At 45.9% G+C, this 16,353-nt stretch overlaps 1 protein-coding gene across 1 annotated transcript in view; it reads left to right on the top strand.

The window, feature by feature from the left end:
- The first annotated feature begins 4,626 nt into the window (after positions 1 to 4,626).
- Positions 4,627 to 16,353, top strand: part of GLG1 (golgi glycoprotein 1) — a 91,028-nt gene continuing 79,301 nt past the window's right edge. Inside the window, exon 1 of the mRNA XM_087739794.1 lies at positions 4,627 to 4,973. Coding sequence (XP_087595920.1) covers positions 4,656 to 4,973 — 318 coding nt within the window. The 5' untranslated portion in view covers positions 4,627 to 4,655. The remainder of the gene's footprint in view (positions 4,974 to 16,353) is intronic.

Genomic DNA, 16,353 nt, shown 5'->3' with positions numbered 1-16,353 from the left:
AATGCAGATTAGCAGATTTTCTACCAAGGCAGTAAAGTCCTTAACAGAGCTGGCTTTCCGCTGCTTTATGAAGGAGGGAGAATATGAGGAAAAGGAGTTCAGGGAGAAGGAACAGGAGAGGGGGGGAAACAAAGGAAGGAGCAAGCAAAAATTCGTTTTCTGTTGGATTTGCTTTGCACTGAATACCAGAACGAGTACATGTGAATGAAAGATTTCACTGCCGAGAGAGGTAGGGAGAAAGGAGCAAGGTGTCCCCTGCTGGGATGCACTTTCTATTAGCAAATCTGCAGTAAAGGCTTTCCCCAGCTCTAATGTGAATTAGTGGAGTGCTCAGACACCCTTTCAGTCTAGCTGCATCCCTAAACGTTGCGGAGTTGCCCGCGAAATTGCGCAGAAGGGCTCGCGGCACCTTGGCAGCGGGGCTGCCCCTCTGCTGAGCTGCTGTCATCCCCTGCGAGCACTCTCAGCCTGCGTGTTGGTGTAAACAGCCTCTGTTGCTTAAGATAATATTTATCATTGTTCGTTTGTGTTTGAGATAGATATTTAGAGATACTTCTGGGAAGGCAGAAATGCCTTGTGCTTGCATCACGTCTATTTGCTAAAGAAGATGGGCTTTGCTCAGATGGCAGCCAGAGCCGTGGGTGCTGCGGGTGGGTACCCATAGGAAACTCGTGCTCTGGTACTGGGGAGATCATTGATAAAGTCTTGGAGCCGTAGCAGCACCTTGAGAACACCAAGGGGACGTGGGACATTGCTCCCGTCCCGTCTCTTGCAAAATAGTGCTTCTAAGTAGCAAAAAAATAGATGAGTTTGGGGAACTATGCCCTAAAATGCTTATCTAATCCTTGGGACAAACTTAGCAGGTAACAGGCCCTGTCCAGCTTGTGCTGGTCAAGAGAAAAAACGCCTTGAACTAATTTTGGTGATTATTCCGCCCCGTGAAGTATAATTAATTTGAGGGTCCAGGGGGTTATCCTCTCATCAAGTCCAATTTGGTGCTTCCGCTAGCGGCAGAGGTCGCAGAAGGGGGAGCGAGCCCCCCGTGCTTCAGACAGCGTCAAGCTGGGAGCAGCACTGAGTTCTTGGGAAGGCAGAAGCAGGGTTGGGAGAGAACTGTGGCAGGCTGGAAGAAGGGTTGGAAAATTGCCCCCTTTTTTTTTTTTTTTTTTTTTTTAAAAAAAGTAGGTGCTAACTGCAACACAGAGCTGCATAAATACGGGGGGAACAACGGGCTCTGCAGTAACGACCCGGGGCTTCCGATGCTTTGTGAAGCAAAGATGTGTGAACAGCATTGCTCTTTTGTGAAAAACACAGATGTCACATCGGGCTGGATGAAGAGTTGTGCGTGAGAGGCACGAAGCTCCCCTTGCGCTTGACACTCCCAGGGTTATAGCTGGAATAGTCTCCTGTTTGTCCACAGCTTCCTCGGAAGCTAAATACTGCCACAGCCATCTGGTTATTTCCTAACGTGGATGAGCAACGGTGCTGCAGGACTCCGACCTACGAGAACAGCTGAAACAAAGCGGGGCTGAACCTGTGCATGTCATGCAAATACAAGACGAAATACCAGGCTAGCGTTGCTGCCTTAGCCATCAAGAAAAAGCGCTGGATGGTAGTGGTCACGAAGAACCTGACTAGGTTCTCTGCAACAGCGTTTGTTGGTGGGGATGATCACCAGTTGGGAAAGGCAGCGCTGAAGTTTTGGGGGACCCGTAGAGTCAGAGGGCGGCAGCTGAGCCAGTCTGCGTGCAAGGGAGAGGGCCTCAGCGCGCTGCGTGGAGGCTGAGCCGAGATTCAGAGCGGTGCCCGTGGCTGCATGGGAGCGAGCGGTCTGTATCCAATTAAAAATTGGAGCAGCTCCTCTGCATGGACCAAGGAAGAGCTTTTCTTCTCCCTGAAGCGGTGAGCTGGTGGGCAAGAACACTGCTGGGAAGGAGCAAGAGGCATCCCAGCAGCTCAGCTCACCCCTGCCTCCGTCTGCAAAGCTGGGGGCTGTATAAATGCGTTTTATTGCTTGCAGTGGTGAGGCTGAAATGTGCTGCCCGCCACAAAAGCAGACGACTGCAAGCACTTAATGCAGCACCCAGAGTCTGAGAGCCTTGCTAGTAAAATGCTTAAAATGTGGCAATAAGGGAATTTCCACCGAGGCTGTGCCGAGGGAGAGGGGCTGCCGTTGCAATGAGCCGCTGGGGTTACTGCGCGGGCAGAGATGTCGCTATGCGCAAAGAAATACCTCTTCCTTGTTTAACTTGCTGCGTGGACGTGGTGAGCATAGGGCTCTTTATGAAATGCTTATTTAATGGCAGATTACGCAGGATGGTAAAATCCAAGGTTGGGAGGTTTCCATTGAGCACAGGATGCTTGGCAGAAGGATGTGGGCTGCTCATCAAAAAATGAGTCTCCGGAGAGCTCCCAAGGGCGTGGGAAGGAGAAGGGAGCCATAACCCGGCTCCGCTGCTCCCCTCCATCCTTGTCCTGCGATGGATGGAGGAGCGGAGCCAGCTCTTGCACTGGGCTAGCTCTTCAAATAACTTCCACTAAGCCAAATGGGCTGCCAAGCACAGGCTGGATTTTGCTGGCTTTTGTTTTTAAGTGTCCCCAGCTGCATGGCTCCTGGGTGCCAGCACAAAGCCGCTTTCCTGAGCGCCGTGTCCCAGCATGACACTCGAACGCAAGAAGTGTGGGGACTTTGCCAGCTGACCCCCCCCTCCCTCTCCTGCCCTCATTTCAACTGGGACGAGGCGGCTGCAGGTTGGTGGCCGTGGTGGGCTCCAGCTTGCTCACAGGGCTCTGGTAGCTCCTGGTGTGGGTAAGACAGCTGGTGGCATCCCCAAAAGAAGGGCTTTGTCCAGGCAGGATGAGGCAGCCTGGGGCAGGATGGGAGCAGCCCTGCAGCTCTGCTTCACCCTGACTCACTGAGCCGGGCAGACCTGTGGAGTGCCCTGGCATCCAGGCAAAAGCTTCGGACTTTGGACCGATGCCAGCTTGTGCTGGGAAAACTGCTCCTGGTGTCAGCCAGGCAGAGGAACTGAGATGGGATCCTCCCCATCCCGTTTCCATCTGCTGTTGGAAGCAAAGCTGAGGTTTTGGGGCAAGCGCATTCCAGGAGGGTGCTGTCAGCTGGCCTGGTGAGATCCTGCTGGTGGGAGACTGGGAGGGCATGTGAAAAGCTGTGGTTGCTGAGCTGGTGGCGGACCTGTGCCCACTGCTGCTGCTGGCCCAACACCCGGACAGATATTTTTTTACTGTGAAATTCAGAGGTCTGGCTGCCGGGGCAGAAGGGGCTGCGGCATTACCAAAATGCTGCTCCAACGGGGGCTGTGCAGTTGCAGACACTGCTTTTAGATGATCCATCACCAAATTCAGCATCCAACTCCCCCCTATTACCCTAGGAGGAACTTGTAGATCCCATCTACAACGGGATCAGCCATTGCAGATCCTGCTTTGGGGACAAGATCTCTCTTACAGGAGTGCCCGTTTCTCGTCATCCTCATGAAGAAAGCCTGGAGCCACGATCGAGCATGACATGTCAAATCCCAGCCCTGAAACAGAGGGCCCTGCACTGAAAGGGCAGGAGGTGAAGCCAGCCCACCAAACCCTAAAACGAGCAGTGCCAAAATGACCCCCAAAATGTGATTTTTCTGCCCTTGCTTGGCTGCCTGCTCCCTAGAGACAGGTCGTGGGATTTATCCTGTCCCCTCCTGCCACCTGGGTGTCCCACCCCACGAGGGGCTGTGGGTGCATCCATGCATGGGCAGATCACCCCAGCCGGTAACTCAGCACCCAGCGTGGGGAAACCCCAGCACGGAGGTTGTCTGTGTCAGTGGGGTTTGCTGCCCATCTCTGGGACTATGCAACCCTTAATTGCATGATCCCATGCTGTTTTGTTAATGTGAGCCCTTGCCCATGCGCATCCTGGCTGGCTGGCAGGCAGTCACTATTCAGTATTTTGTGGTTTTTTCCACTATTTTATTCAAGTTTTTTTTTTTTCTTCAGCAGCTATTCAAAATTTTTTCTTCATTGTTCCATATGTGGCCCCAAGTTTTCTTTACTGTACACTAGTCCAACCCTCCTCTGAGGACCATTTCCTCATGGCCTTTCCTCCATCCTCCATCACCGGGGCAGCCAAGAGCTTCTCAGGCTTTTAATGACTCTCCCCAGCGTCCCTCTGAGGAGAACACTGCTGCGAGCTCCGTTTCACGGGTGGGAACTGAAAGATTTAGGGCAAAAACTTCTGGATGCCTGCTGTGGGAGGTGAGGGGCCGGGCTGTCTGCCCAGAGGCATGAGGGTGCCCGGGGCATGGCTCCTTGCGTCCTCTGCCACCGACGCAGTTTGACAAGTGCCGTCCTGCGTGGCTGACGGGCTGTGGGGGCCACTGTGGGGCTGTGACGGCGGCTGGGGGCCGTGGTGGCCGTTGGAGGCTGTAATGGCGGCCGGGGGCCGTGATGGCGCCTCGACCTCTCGAGGCGACGACGGGCGGGGCGGAGCCACGGGGTGCGCTGAGGGCGGGGCTAGGGAAAACCCCGCCCCTCGCCCGAAAGGGGCGTGGCGCGAGGAGGGGCGCGGCGCGGTGACGTCACCGGCGCGCTGATTTGCATACGGCGTGCGTGCCGCTGGGTGGGCGGGCGGTCGCGCCGGAGGTGGCGGATCCAAGATGGCGCCGTGCGGACGTGTCCGGAGCCGCTGCCCGGGCCCCGCGCTCCTCCTGCTCCTGGCGCTGGCGGCGCGGCCGGCGGCGGGCGGCCCTGCTGCCGCGGGCCCCGGCGGTGGTGCCGGCGGCCTGGCCTTAGCGGGGCAGGCGGTGGGGCCGGGCGCGGCGGGCCCGCGAGGTCCCCGCGGCGGCGGCGGCTCGGGCAGCGGGTGGAAGCTGTCGGAGGAGGCGGTGTGCCGGGAGGACGTGGTGCGGCTCTGCTCCAAGCACAGCTGGGCCAACAACCTCGCCGTCCTCGAGTGCCTGCAGGACGTCCGCGAGGTGAGGGCCGGGCGCCGAGCCGGGCCGGGCCTACCCGCGGCGGCGAACAAAGAGCGGGGCTCCGCGCCGCCCGCCGCCCGCGCCCCTCGGCCCCGCCGCCGCCGCTCCTCAGCGGAGCGAGCGCGGCCCGGGCCGCCCTTCCTTATTTACCTCAGGATTTTTGTCTGAAAAAGCGCCGTTTGCCTGCAGGCCGGCGCCGGCCGCGCTTCCCGCGCTGCTGCTCCTCCGCCGCTGCGGGGCTTCGTGTGAGGGGAGCGGGCCGGCTCGGGGAGCCGCCTGCGGGGCAGGGGCCCGGGAGAGGAGCCTCTCTCCTGCCGGCACCCCGCCTTATTTGTAGCCCTGCCGCCCTAGCAGCGCCCTCCTGGGAGGGAGAGGGCTCGGCGGGACGGCTTTGTTTTGGCTTTGGTGCCTCACAGGGTTGTTCGCTTTCGGAGGTGTGGGGAGAGCCCTGCCCGCCTGGTGCTGAGGAAGGGCGCCCTGCTGGAAGCAGCAGTGACCCGAGAAGGCGCCTTTTTTTTTTTTTTTTTTTTTTTTTTCAGGTTCAGATTCCCACCTTCACGTAGAGCTCAGCTGCAGAGGTGGTTGATTTCCAGTGCTCACTTATGCATGTACGAAACTAGATATATGCAATCTTTAGACCTGGCTTAGTTTATGTGGGGAGGCTGGCTAGGCAATGTTTTGTTCCCAAACATCTGTTGTGAGTGGTTTAAGTCTAACTCAAGAAAAAACTGAGTTGCCACCTCAGAGTCTTTTCTAGCCCCATCTTTTCATTCATTCCTTGGTGGTTCTTGCTCAGTTTGAAGAAGCCTTTGGGGGACGTATCTTTGGTGAGATGATTTGGTGTTGAGGGCTCTTTGGTTCTTGGCTTCTCTGCTGTGAAGTCCAGGAATGTCAGGCTGTGTGAGTTTTAATGGTGTTTTATCAAGTAGAAATGCAGTCGGGAAAAACCTGTGCTCGTTTCTCATCCGTTATTGCAGAGACAGCAGATGGCAGTGACTTAATGGTTACTCTCATCCAGGGGAGTCTTGAACCAGTAACTGTCAGTGATTACTTCCTGGCTTAAAATCCAAAAATAATGTCTATTTTTTTGTCTAACTTCATGTTTTAATTTTGGACAGGTAGTTTAGTAAGACACTCATGGCAGACTTTTTAAATGAGTCCTGATGCAATATCTATCACAGTTATAAAATGCTCTGATATTTACTCTATGAATAACTCGTTCTTTACTGTTTCTTCCACCTGTCTGGGAGCTTTTGGACCCCCTGGTAGGGAGGTACCCTCTCTGAGACAATCTCAGAAGCTGCGCTTACAGCTCGCAAGCTACCAGCCTGCCAAAAAGGCAAGCTCTTGTTGTTCCTTTCTTTACAGTTGTGTGGCCCCTCCCTTCTCTTCTCAGAGTTCCAGTGCTTATTGGTTTTCTGCCATTTTAGTGAGGTGGGCCTTTTTATCGTCTAGTTTATCAGCTTTCTGCTGGAATAGTTCTGTCATTTTACCAAGCTAAACACAGAGGAGGGATGAGGGCAGGGCTAGGGCACAGGGATGTGCAGGGAGAAGCAAAAGACAAAGGGATGCTTTGCATCACACTTTATTTGCAGCAAGTACAAGCCCTTATGTTGGCTCTGCATATCTCATGAGAACTCCACTGTCTTTCGAATGTTATGTCTTGCTTGTGGTTTTCCTTTTCCCCTTTCAAAGCCTGCCTTGATGTTTGCTGGCTGTTGGTCTTGTCTAGCTGTAATGCTGTCTGATATCCAGTGCTGAGGGTGAATTTTTCCTTGAGGTGACATCCCAGGCATCGATAGGACATCTTGGGGTCATTTTGGATTGAGTTTTCTCTCTGAAGGTGCCTGTTTGCAGCTTTGTCCTTATTTGTCTGTCAGCCTGTAAAGAGCACTGGCAGCTGGTCTTAGGCTCAACAGTTCGCCTGCCATAGCACAGATGTGATGGGCTGTATCCTGATGTAAAAATGACTTCCCAGAGTGCTGCTCTGAGAAATTAATTAAAATAACTGACTGCTGTCTATCCCTACTGTTTAACTCTTGATATTTAGACTCTGAGTAAAAGCTGTGAGTTGTAAACATTGGGTGGCACATTGGGTGATAGGGAATGGGGTCAGATGTTGTCTCAGACGTTTCCTTTGCATTGGAGGTGACAGCAGAGGAAATCAGTGACATATTAGCTGTTACCGTTGTTGATGTAACTTTGAATTTTGACCCTAGAGCATCTGACAGCTTGTTTGGACAATACCAGAAAAGTGACAATTAAATTTTAAAATGGGTGGGGAACTAGTCTAAGTCATACAAGCCCATTTCAAAAAAGTCGGGCTATAGTAAATGGAAGATTTGGGGGAGTTGCTGTATGTGTGGTAGCATCAGTGAGGACAGTATTTGGACACTGCTTCACTACAGGTAACAGGTAAGATTTTTAGATGCATTTTTCCATAGGTGTTTAAGATGAGCTTACTTTTCTCATAGAAATGTTCCTCTAGAGTGGAGGAGCTTTCAGTTTGAAACTAGGAGCATTGCTGTTAAGATTATCCATTGATTTTTCTTCTTAGTGTGATGCAGAAAGCTAGGGCACTTTTAAATTTGAATAACCACAGGAAACAACTACTTGAAACCTTCCTTTTGAGTCCATAAAGTATAGAGAAAAGAAAAGATGTGCTTGTTTTGCTAGCCAGTGTGAACGTGATCACATTATTTCAGTATCTGCTGATTTGTTAGTGCGGATGTCTTTAAAGTAAGTCCTCCCTTGCTTTTGCTGGGTAGTTCTCCTGTATCTAAAGAAACAGGAGTGTTGAGTCTGTGGTTGACTGGTACAGGAGCCTAGCTTGTAGGGTGAATGTTGAGAGAAGCTGTTTAACACAAATATTCAGTAAAGAATAGTTTGAAACAAAAGAAAACAGTAAAACAAAAAACCCAAACACAAACCCCAAAATCATAAATTTTAAAGTTTTGGTTTTGAGAGGTTACTTGTAGACTGTCAGTTTAAAGTGTTATCAACACAGATATTTAAGCACTGTATATTTTTAGAACTCTTTAAAAAAAAAAAAAATCAGACCTCTAGACTGATATCAAATACTTTACCACTGATTTTCCAAGTCAATGAAATGCTTAATTGATGTGCTGTAGAGTCGGCTTCTGCAGATGCAGAACTCTTCTGCATTTCAGGTTGTTCAACTGTTTGAAAGATAGAAATCAAGGGACAATTGTGCTTTTCTGCTCTCCTTTCATAGTAGAAGAAAGGGAAGGATGCTCCTTAATTGGAGGAGGTAGTGGTCAGAGCTAGTCAGCTTAAACATCTTTGACTATAATCAGAAAATAAGATCAAACACCTGTTTTGGTGCATTTTCCAGATGAATTAATTTCCTTCTAGTTAAAATTATTTGTGCACTGGATATGTTACTGTTTTGAGTCACTTAAATTTTGTCATCAATGTTTTAATTGTTATCCAAATAACTTTATGCCAAGATATAAAAAGAGTAGAACGGAGTGGTGTATACTTCTGTTTTTCAAAAATGTGTTTTAAAGTGGTTTTTTCTGAAATGATTCTGGTTGCTAGCCTGTTTCTAGAGAGACTTCAGAGCTTGCACTTCACTCAACACGGAGTGCAGCCTTTAAGCCCTTTTTTATGGGCTGCCTATTAAAGTAATTTTCATGGAGTTATAGTATAAATAAACCCACGAAATATTAATATATTTGCTAGGTAAAAAATTTTGCATGATTAATGATGATTTGCATTTAAAGCATGACTGAGCTGTTGAATTTGAGGTAGGAAACTTTAGCAGGTATGAAAATATCTTAACCAGTGTCGCTCTCTTATCTGGCTTATTAGTGGAGCATAATTTTACTGTTAAAACATACCTTAGATCTGATTAATCAGTGAATTATCTTGGTGTCATAATTGTTGAACTTTACTTGCATTGCACTTGTAAAGATTGTGTAATATTTACAGCATTATATCCGGCTATATAACGCTAATGCATTATAGGCTAAATAATTTTTCTGAGATCAAATGGTCGTGACTAAGTTGGGATTAGAGATCAAAGTTTTGGCCTCCTGCTACTTTCTTTATCCTGAATGCTTCCGTTTCTTTGGTAGCACCTTTATTGCAGGGACAGTATAATTGAGCCTGAATGCTCTGTTTTCTGGAAAAAATAAGGCTCTCTTAATGTTGAGGATTGGGTTAAGAACAAAACAAGTTAATCTTAAAGCTCTGTATTTTAAGAATAGTATTTTTCCTGTTATTTCAGGTGCGTAGTCAGTGTAAAAGGCCAGAAAAATCATTTGATGTGAGTTACAGACTAGGAAGCATGTAACATTTGGTGGATTGGGAACTGGCATGTTTCTTCCATATAAATGTTTTATTCCTCACTCTGTATGTACCTCATCTCCTTAAGTGGTCTGATAAAATAGTGCCAGTGAAATTACCTAAGTTTTAAAATTATAGATGGAAAAGGGAAACCAGATGGTAATGCATGCTTGGAGTCTGCATCTCTGGTGGTAATACTTTAGTTGTAGGAAAAGTCGTGTGTGCTCAGTCTGCTTTCTGCTTTCGTGGTAAAGGGATTGGAAATGTGAAGGCTCCCCTGAAGCTTTTTGGTTGCATTGAGGAGGATAAGTGTCATCTGTCATGGTAGCTCCCCTCTCCCCCCCCCCATCTCTGTAATTTATTGAGTTGAAGGGCGAAGGTTTTGTTTTGACTCAACATGCGACATTATCTCATATTTGAGCACTTACTTATGTTATTTCCATCTCTCACAGCTTTCCCATGCACAAGTGGAGGCTGGCATTTAAAGTGCCTTTTTTGAGATGTCTGGGCTGTGGCAGCAAATGACTGTTTACCTGTCCAGAGCTGTAAATAATTGAGGGCTGTGGATTAAACATAGCACGGGGGTGGGCTAGTTTTTAGGAAATGCAAATAGTGAAGACACTGTTTACTGAATTGGCCATCTCCTTTGGTGCTTGTAGTTTGTTTTTGTCCCACAAAACCTCCAGGCATTCTCCCTGGCTTTCAGGTGAGCTGTTTTGAATGGGAACTGCCTGTTTCTCAGGGTGGTAAGTACGTAGTTGTGGGATGGAGGCTGTTCTGGTTCTCTAATCATTACTATTGCAAAGGAGTAGGCAGTTAGTATTCCAATGATGCTCTTACAGTGCCTACAGCATTATCATCTGGTTCAGATATCGACACGCAAAGGGATTTTTTTTTTTAAAGGCAATGATCAGAAACGTGGAAAATGTACCTTAAGCCTTGCCAAGGGCCTTGCTTATGCTCTCCCTTGTTTCTAAGGCATATTGACCTGGTGATGATTCAAAGCCATCTGTACAGGGCACGGGAGTTTAAAAACTCTTACCTCCTTAAGAAAAGAAAAAAATAAAAAAAAAGGAGAATTCTTACCCATAGTTGAAGTTGAGCTAACTTAAGTAAGTGTTGCAATTTTAAGAGATAGAGTTAGTTATTGGGCTGTAACTGGATGCTAGACTCTGTATGAGTTGAAGCCTGTGCATCTCTATTAGAAATTTCCAGGTACCATTCTGTCTCAAACTGAATTTAACGAAGAATTTATAGTGGTTTGTGGCAGATGCAAATTAATTTGAATAGTCAAGCTGGTCCCTCCTGCTTCTAAAATTTATAAAACGGAAGATGGATCTATCAAAGTCAATGAAAGGGAATGGTTGGACCTAGGAGGAAGGGATTGAGATGATTAAGTTTTTTTGAAAAAAACATGAGCAACAACAAAAGAAAATGATGGAGACAAGGCTGGAACACAATCTGAAGCTTTTTTTCCTGAGGCTTGGCTTCTTAACTGAGGTTAGCCACACTTTTGTTCTGAAGTTCTTGTTTTTCCCTGTGTTCAGATAGCGTAAGCCCAATTTCCTCCTGGGTTTTATAGTTAAGTCTTAAAGTAAAATTCTAAATACACTTTAAAAGTCTGATTTGTGTTTGGGTTACTTACTTTGGCATCAGCCTTTGGCTTCATCTCAGGATGCAGCAGTATTTAAAAGTACCCTTTTCATCTTACTAAAGCCGCGTCTGAGCTGACTAGAGGGGAAGGTGGTCTCTCCTGCGAGGCCCTGGACTTCCTGTCCTGTGAACACAGCATTAGGCACAAGTTCTTAGTTCTTCATATCTGTAGTGATCTTAACAGTTGCTGCACTTCTGCTTATCTGAGAGAGTTATTTGTGGGTTTTTTGGGGTGTGGGGGGGTGTTTTTTTTTTTTTTTTTTAGTTTTATGCTGTTCTTGGCAGGCTGATACTTGTGGTAACTGGTTATGCATCAGTTTGGCCTGCGACATTTGGCTTAATAAAAGGGATTATCTTAGAGTCTGCGTCCTCTAGTGAGCTGGCGCTGCTGGCCTGCTGCAGCTCTGAATACCGAGGAGAACAGGAAGGGAAATGCAAGGGGAGAAGTAAAGTTTGATGCAGGCTGCGCAGTCTGAGCTTGGCTCAGGTTGAACTGAGAAAGCTGTGTCATGCAGAGGTCCAGTTGTGGGGAGGTGATTTACTGAGCCAAATAGCCGAATATGTTGAAAAGCAAAGACTCGGCCAGTTGTGACAGTAGACCGGTACAGCTAGATTGTGTTTTCCCTGCTTGCATCCTCTCCTCCCTCATACTGGAGGAAAGGAGATCTCTCTAGCTCTGGTGCTGCTTTGGGTTGTCACAGTTGGAACGGAATGATTCGAGGAAAGATTATTCTAGGCAAATTATGTGCTATCTTTATTTTCTATTATAGAGATAATGGCTAGATGTTCTTTATAGTGTAGCTTTCCTGCATGCGAGCACCACTTTCTCGGTGGACTCTGCTTGCTTTGGTCTTTGGAAACAAGTGTACGCTTACTTTTGAAAAAGCTTTGCAGTTATTCTTCCTAATAATAAACCCCAAAGAACTGGATGAATAAAAGGTCTAGATAATTGCCATTTTATTTGAAATCTTGCCTCAAAATAGTTTTTTTGATCTTCTTACTAATTTAGTTTTAAGGTCTGTGAAGTTGGTTGCTATGGTGCTAAAAAATTCCAGTTCTGTTGATCATTTTTTGTCATCATGGGATATTTTCAGTTTCTGGATGTTCAGTTTATCAGTATCCATAGCAGTGTGTTAGGTGAGGGGCAGAGATCGTCCCTTCCCCAGGTACCAGCTTGTAGTGTAATTGCAACCTCTCTTCATCAAGACAGTATATGAAAACCCATACTGTTCTACTCATGAGCAGAGGTAGCATTCATAAAAGCTGTGTCCTGGCGCGCTGCTGTCTGAACGTCTGCAGCTCCGAGCTGAGGAATTTCATTCAGGAGTTAGACGTGTGTCTGTTTGCCCCATGCTATCTTTTTTGGGGTGTAGTGCCTGAGTTTATTTTTTTTTTTCTTTAGATAAGCGTATCTTGTAGCTCTTAACAGCTTCATGAGCTTAGATTTCATGTGTTTGCATTAGAGTGCATTACTTGGTTGTAATGTCTAAAATTTTGCCTTAAGTCGAACTGTCCATTTGATGTCTTTATTATTGTCAGTGCTGTGGCTTAAGATTAATGGTACACATCCAAGATCTCTTTTGCCAGGTAACAACACAGGGACAAATGAATGTTAATCATGCAGAACAGGAATGTTTATTTGCTGCATTTGTTATTATTTGCGTCTTTGCCTGAAACAATGCATAATAACAGCTGAGGTGACAAAAAGGTAGTATTTAATGTAATAAGTATTCATGATTTCTCTACGTACCTGAAGTATTTTACTCTTTTGCAGTCAGTGGTAGAACTGTGTGCTCTTCTGTGAAAAACTTGTAGTTTCCTTATTTGATTCTCAGGATTTTTGAGTCTCTTCTAGAGAACACAGCTGGTTATGTTGATGTAATTAAGTACTTAGATGTAACAGGGTAGGTTAATAACAAATAGCTATTCCAGTCCTGCTATGCAAAATCATTCAGGCAAATGTGCCGTCTTTTGTTTAAAAAATAATGCCTAGTTTAATCTGGTGGCAAGTTTGCTGTCTAGATCTCTTGAATTTTAATAGGAAGCTCACCAGCCTTCATCATGCTCCTTAGTTTGCTAATTGAGACTTTCTTTTCTAACAGTGTCCTGTTAGTGTAGGGTAAAATACTTTCCACCAAGTGAACTGCAAAACAAACTTGGCGGAGCATGCGTTCTTTTAAATGTTGAAGTAATTGCCCTACAAAAAGTTTTGATAGAATTAAAAAAAAAAAACTACCCACAAAAAACCGCCTCAAAAAAACCCCTGCTTGGCTTGTAGACTTTAACAGTCCAGGCTTGATTTGAGCTGAGTCAACTTTTGTTACACTGTTCTCAGCTGAGTTGAAATAAGATCTGAAGAAGCTTACAGTAAGCTCTTTCATAAGCAAAAAATCAATTTGATAGTGTCAGTGTCTGTGTGGCCTACCTACGTATGCCATAAAATCGGAAAAACTAACCACCTTCAAGTAAAAGCACTGCAACACCACAGTTGTCATAACTGACGACATGAATTGTTCATGAGACTGCAATTCTTCAAGCGTGTTCATGGTGATGTAAACAAATCGATATTAATGTGATCCTCTTACTGTTGAAATCAGACAGGCTAGCCAAAATCTGGTCTCCATTGACAGAAGGTTCTGAGGAAATGCAGGTGGAGAGAACTGTTGACCGTGAGTTTTATTTGTCAAGCAGTTTGTATTGCTACTCTCGTATGACATTGTGTTGACCCTGCTGCTTTTTTTTGATGGTTACTTTTGAACTGGTGCTACGAGCACTGTATTTTCGGTGCTTCAATATTTGAGACATGTGAGGGGTGAGATGCTGGGTCTGTCACTGTAGCACAGCTATTCAAATTCATCTTACCTTACTGAAGTCTGTAGAGTCAATGCTGCGTAAGCAACAAGTATGCTGATGCAGTCTGTCTTGCTGCCAGTCTTCAAACCAAAGGTTCAGTCTGCTTTTCAGTAACGTAAGTATGTTGCAGGTGGCATCATTAAAGAAGTGTGGAAAAGTCTGTGTGTTATGGTTGGCAACCGGAACTGTGTTCTTAATGAGTAGTGTAGAACAACATACAGGAAAATCTTTTTAGTCGGCATGGAAATGGAGAAACTCAAGTGTGCTGCAAAGTGTGGTTTGAATGGGAGATTTCTTGTGGCAACCTTAGTGATCCATTTTTTCTGCTTAAAACAACGAGATGAAGTTTTTGCAAGTCCTGCTGAATCCCTGCCTGAAAAGCAGACATACCAGGTCAATGTTTACTGGAGGGAAGTACAGGTTAGAAAATACTTAACAGTAGTCGCTGCTGGAAAACACGGAGCTGTTTGAGTCACTATCTGCAGAAGAAGTCAAAGATCTTGTGAATGTAGTAACATCACTTACTTTTTTAACTGAAGGCTTCCAGGCAGTGATCAGCAGCTGTCTTCACTTACTTTGTTTCTGATTAGCCATATGAAGCAACTTTATATTTTAAAGCTGAAAAAGAAAAAGCTGAAACACCAGTTTATGGTGTAAGTCTTCCCTGCATTTTTATTAAACTGTATGCTGGAATGGGACTCCCATGGCAAATGCTTGTCCTGTCTCTAGGAATCCCAATGGTAACAGATAACAGCATCATCTGGGAAGGTGTGGTACTAGGGAACATACTTTTCCCTCAACTGAACCAGAGCTCTAAAGGTGTGTGCTCGTTCTAATGTTATTCTTAATAGCCTTAACTAGAAATATATGTACAAAATAGTAGTTGTAGGAGGGATGTGATTCTGCACTTCCCTCACAGAACACAAACAAAGCCTTGCTGTGTTTCATATTTTTGCTTTGTGACCTTTGCTTTAGCAGGCACTGAACATATGGTGAACCGTCACGGATAATACTCTCATCTCTGACTGCAGGCATAGCGGCAGTGTATAGGGCAGACTTACGTGCAATGATGCAGAGCTTGTTCTAGGTCAGGTGCTCGGCAGTGTGGCTTGAGCTTGTCCACATCAAACCCCTTTCACGTGCTTTGGGGCTACATTGGCTTCCTTTCTATGAGCAGCTCACTGGTAAGGCCTACACAAAGGGGAAAAGCATACAATAAGCCACAAACTACAGGGTTTTTTGTTTCCCTCCCCTCCTCCAGGCATTTTTGAACTCTTCCAACCTCCTGTTGTATAAAACCGTAGTCTAAACTTGTTCTGCTAGGGGAAGTACTGATGGAATTTAAATTCTTCTCTTTGTATATCAGCTCTTCGCAAAGTAATTTCCCCAAATACTTTCCTCCCTTGAGACATTCCAGTGAAATCCATCATGACTTTGCGATGCCCTCAAAGATTATTTAATAAATGTTGTCTTCTAATGTCTGTTGTACTCAGTAGGGTTCACAGTATCTTAAATTTAGAATACTGGCAAAAGGCATTTCCTGAGAACTTTCTAAGAATACCGGAGAGCTCAGGTAGGCTGTGTGGTGTTGGGATACAGTTGGGAGGAGTATTGAACTTGGATTTCTCTGTTGTGTAGTTAAAAGAGAAGGTGCTCCAGTCACTTTACCTGTTGATTGTTGGCTTACCACAGATGTATTATGCAGTGTGTTGTCTGAAGTGGCTTAGGGCCAATGGAAATGGGCAAAACCCTTCCTATAACTTAGAGTTGTGCTTCATTTATAACTTTAAATAACATGGCAGCATGTTGTTGCCATCTTAAAGTGATCTTTGGTCTGTTGGTAGATGGAGTTTGATCTCTGACTGTGATCACTTCTGCGTTACCTAGTGGGACCACTAATTTGGAATTGGGATTCTGTTTTGGAGATCAAAGTTTTGGCTTGGGGGGGGGGGGGGAAAGCCCCTCTGTGAACCTAATATTGAGCCATTCAAGTAGAATGGTAAAAAAAGATGTTAAGAGCAAGATAGCAGAGTAGCTTATAGCCGGTTAGATATTAAAATGTTTGAAAACCTCTGTATATCTTAAAAACTCTATTGCCTTAAGTTTAAGGCGGAGTATTATTTCATATACCTTGATTATTCTGATCTTAAATTGGCCCAGAAGAGTCTTTCCCAACTGAACTTTTGTTCTCAGGAACCATTTAAAATAAACTTGTGGAGGCTGGCTGATATTACAGTTCACTGCCTTGGGAACCATGTTGCTGAAAGTACTTCTGAACAGCCCTTTTGGGGTTTGGCATGGTTTTCCTTAAGTTCTTTGTATGTTGCATGCTTTTCATAGCATTAAAAGCTATAAAATGAAGTGAATCAAGAGGCCATCTTTGAAAGGTATCTAAAATAATGCCTCAGAGCTGTCAAAACATTGCAGATGAGTAAAATTTGGGTAGTGCGAGTACAGTGCTGTTTGTTTCCATATTTACAGAGCTCATTGTTTTGCCCTCTCTAAGTTCATCAGTTTGGGTCCTATCCCTTGGTAGCACTATTTTGGGTATGTTTTACTACAT

The sequence above is a fragment of the Nipponia nippon genome, unplaced genomic scaffold (assembly GCF_047370975.1).
Source record: "Nipponia nippon isolate SJK-2023a ecotype South Korea unplaced genomic scaffold, ASM4737097v1 scaffold_7, whole genome shotgun sequence".
Lineage (NCBI taxonomy): Eukaryota > Metazoa > Chordata > Aves > Pelecaniformes > Threskiornithidae > Nipponia > Nipponia nippon.
This window is presented reverse-complemented; position numbering and strand designations above follow the sequence as displayed.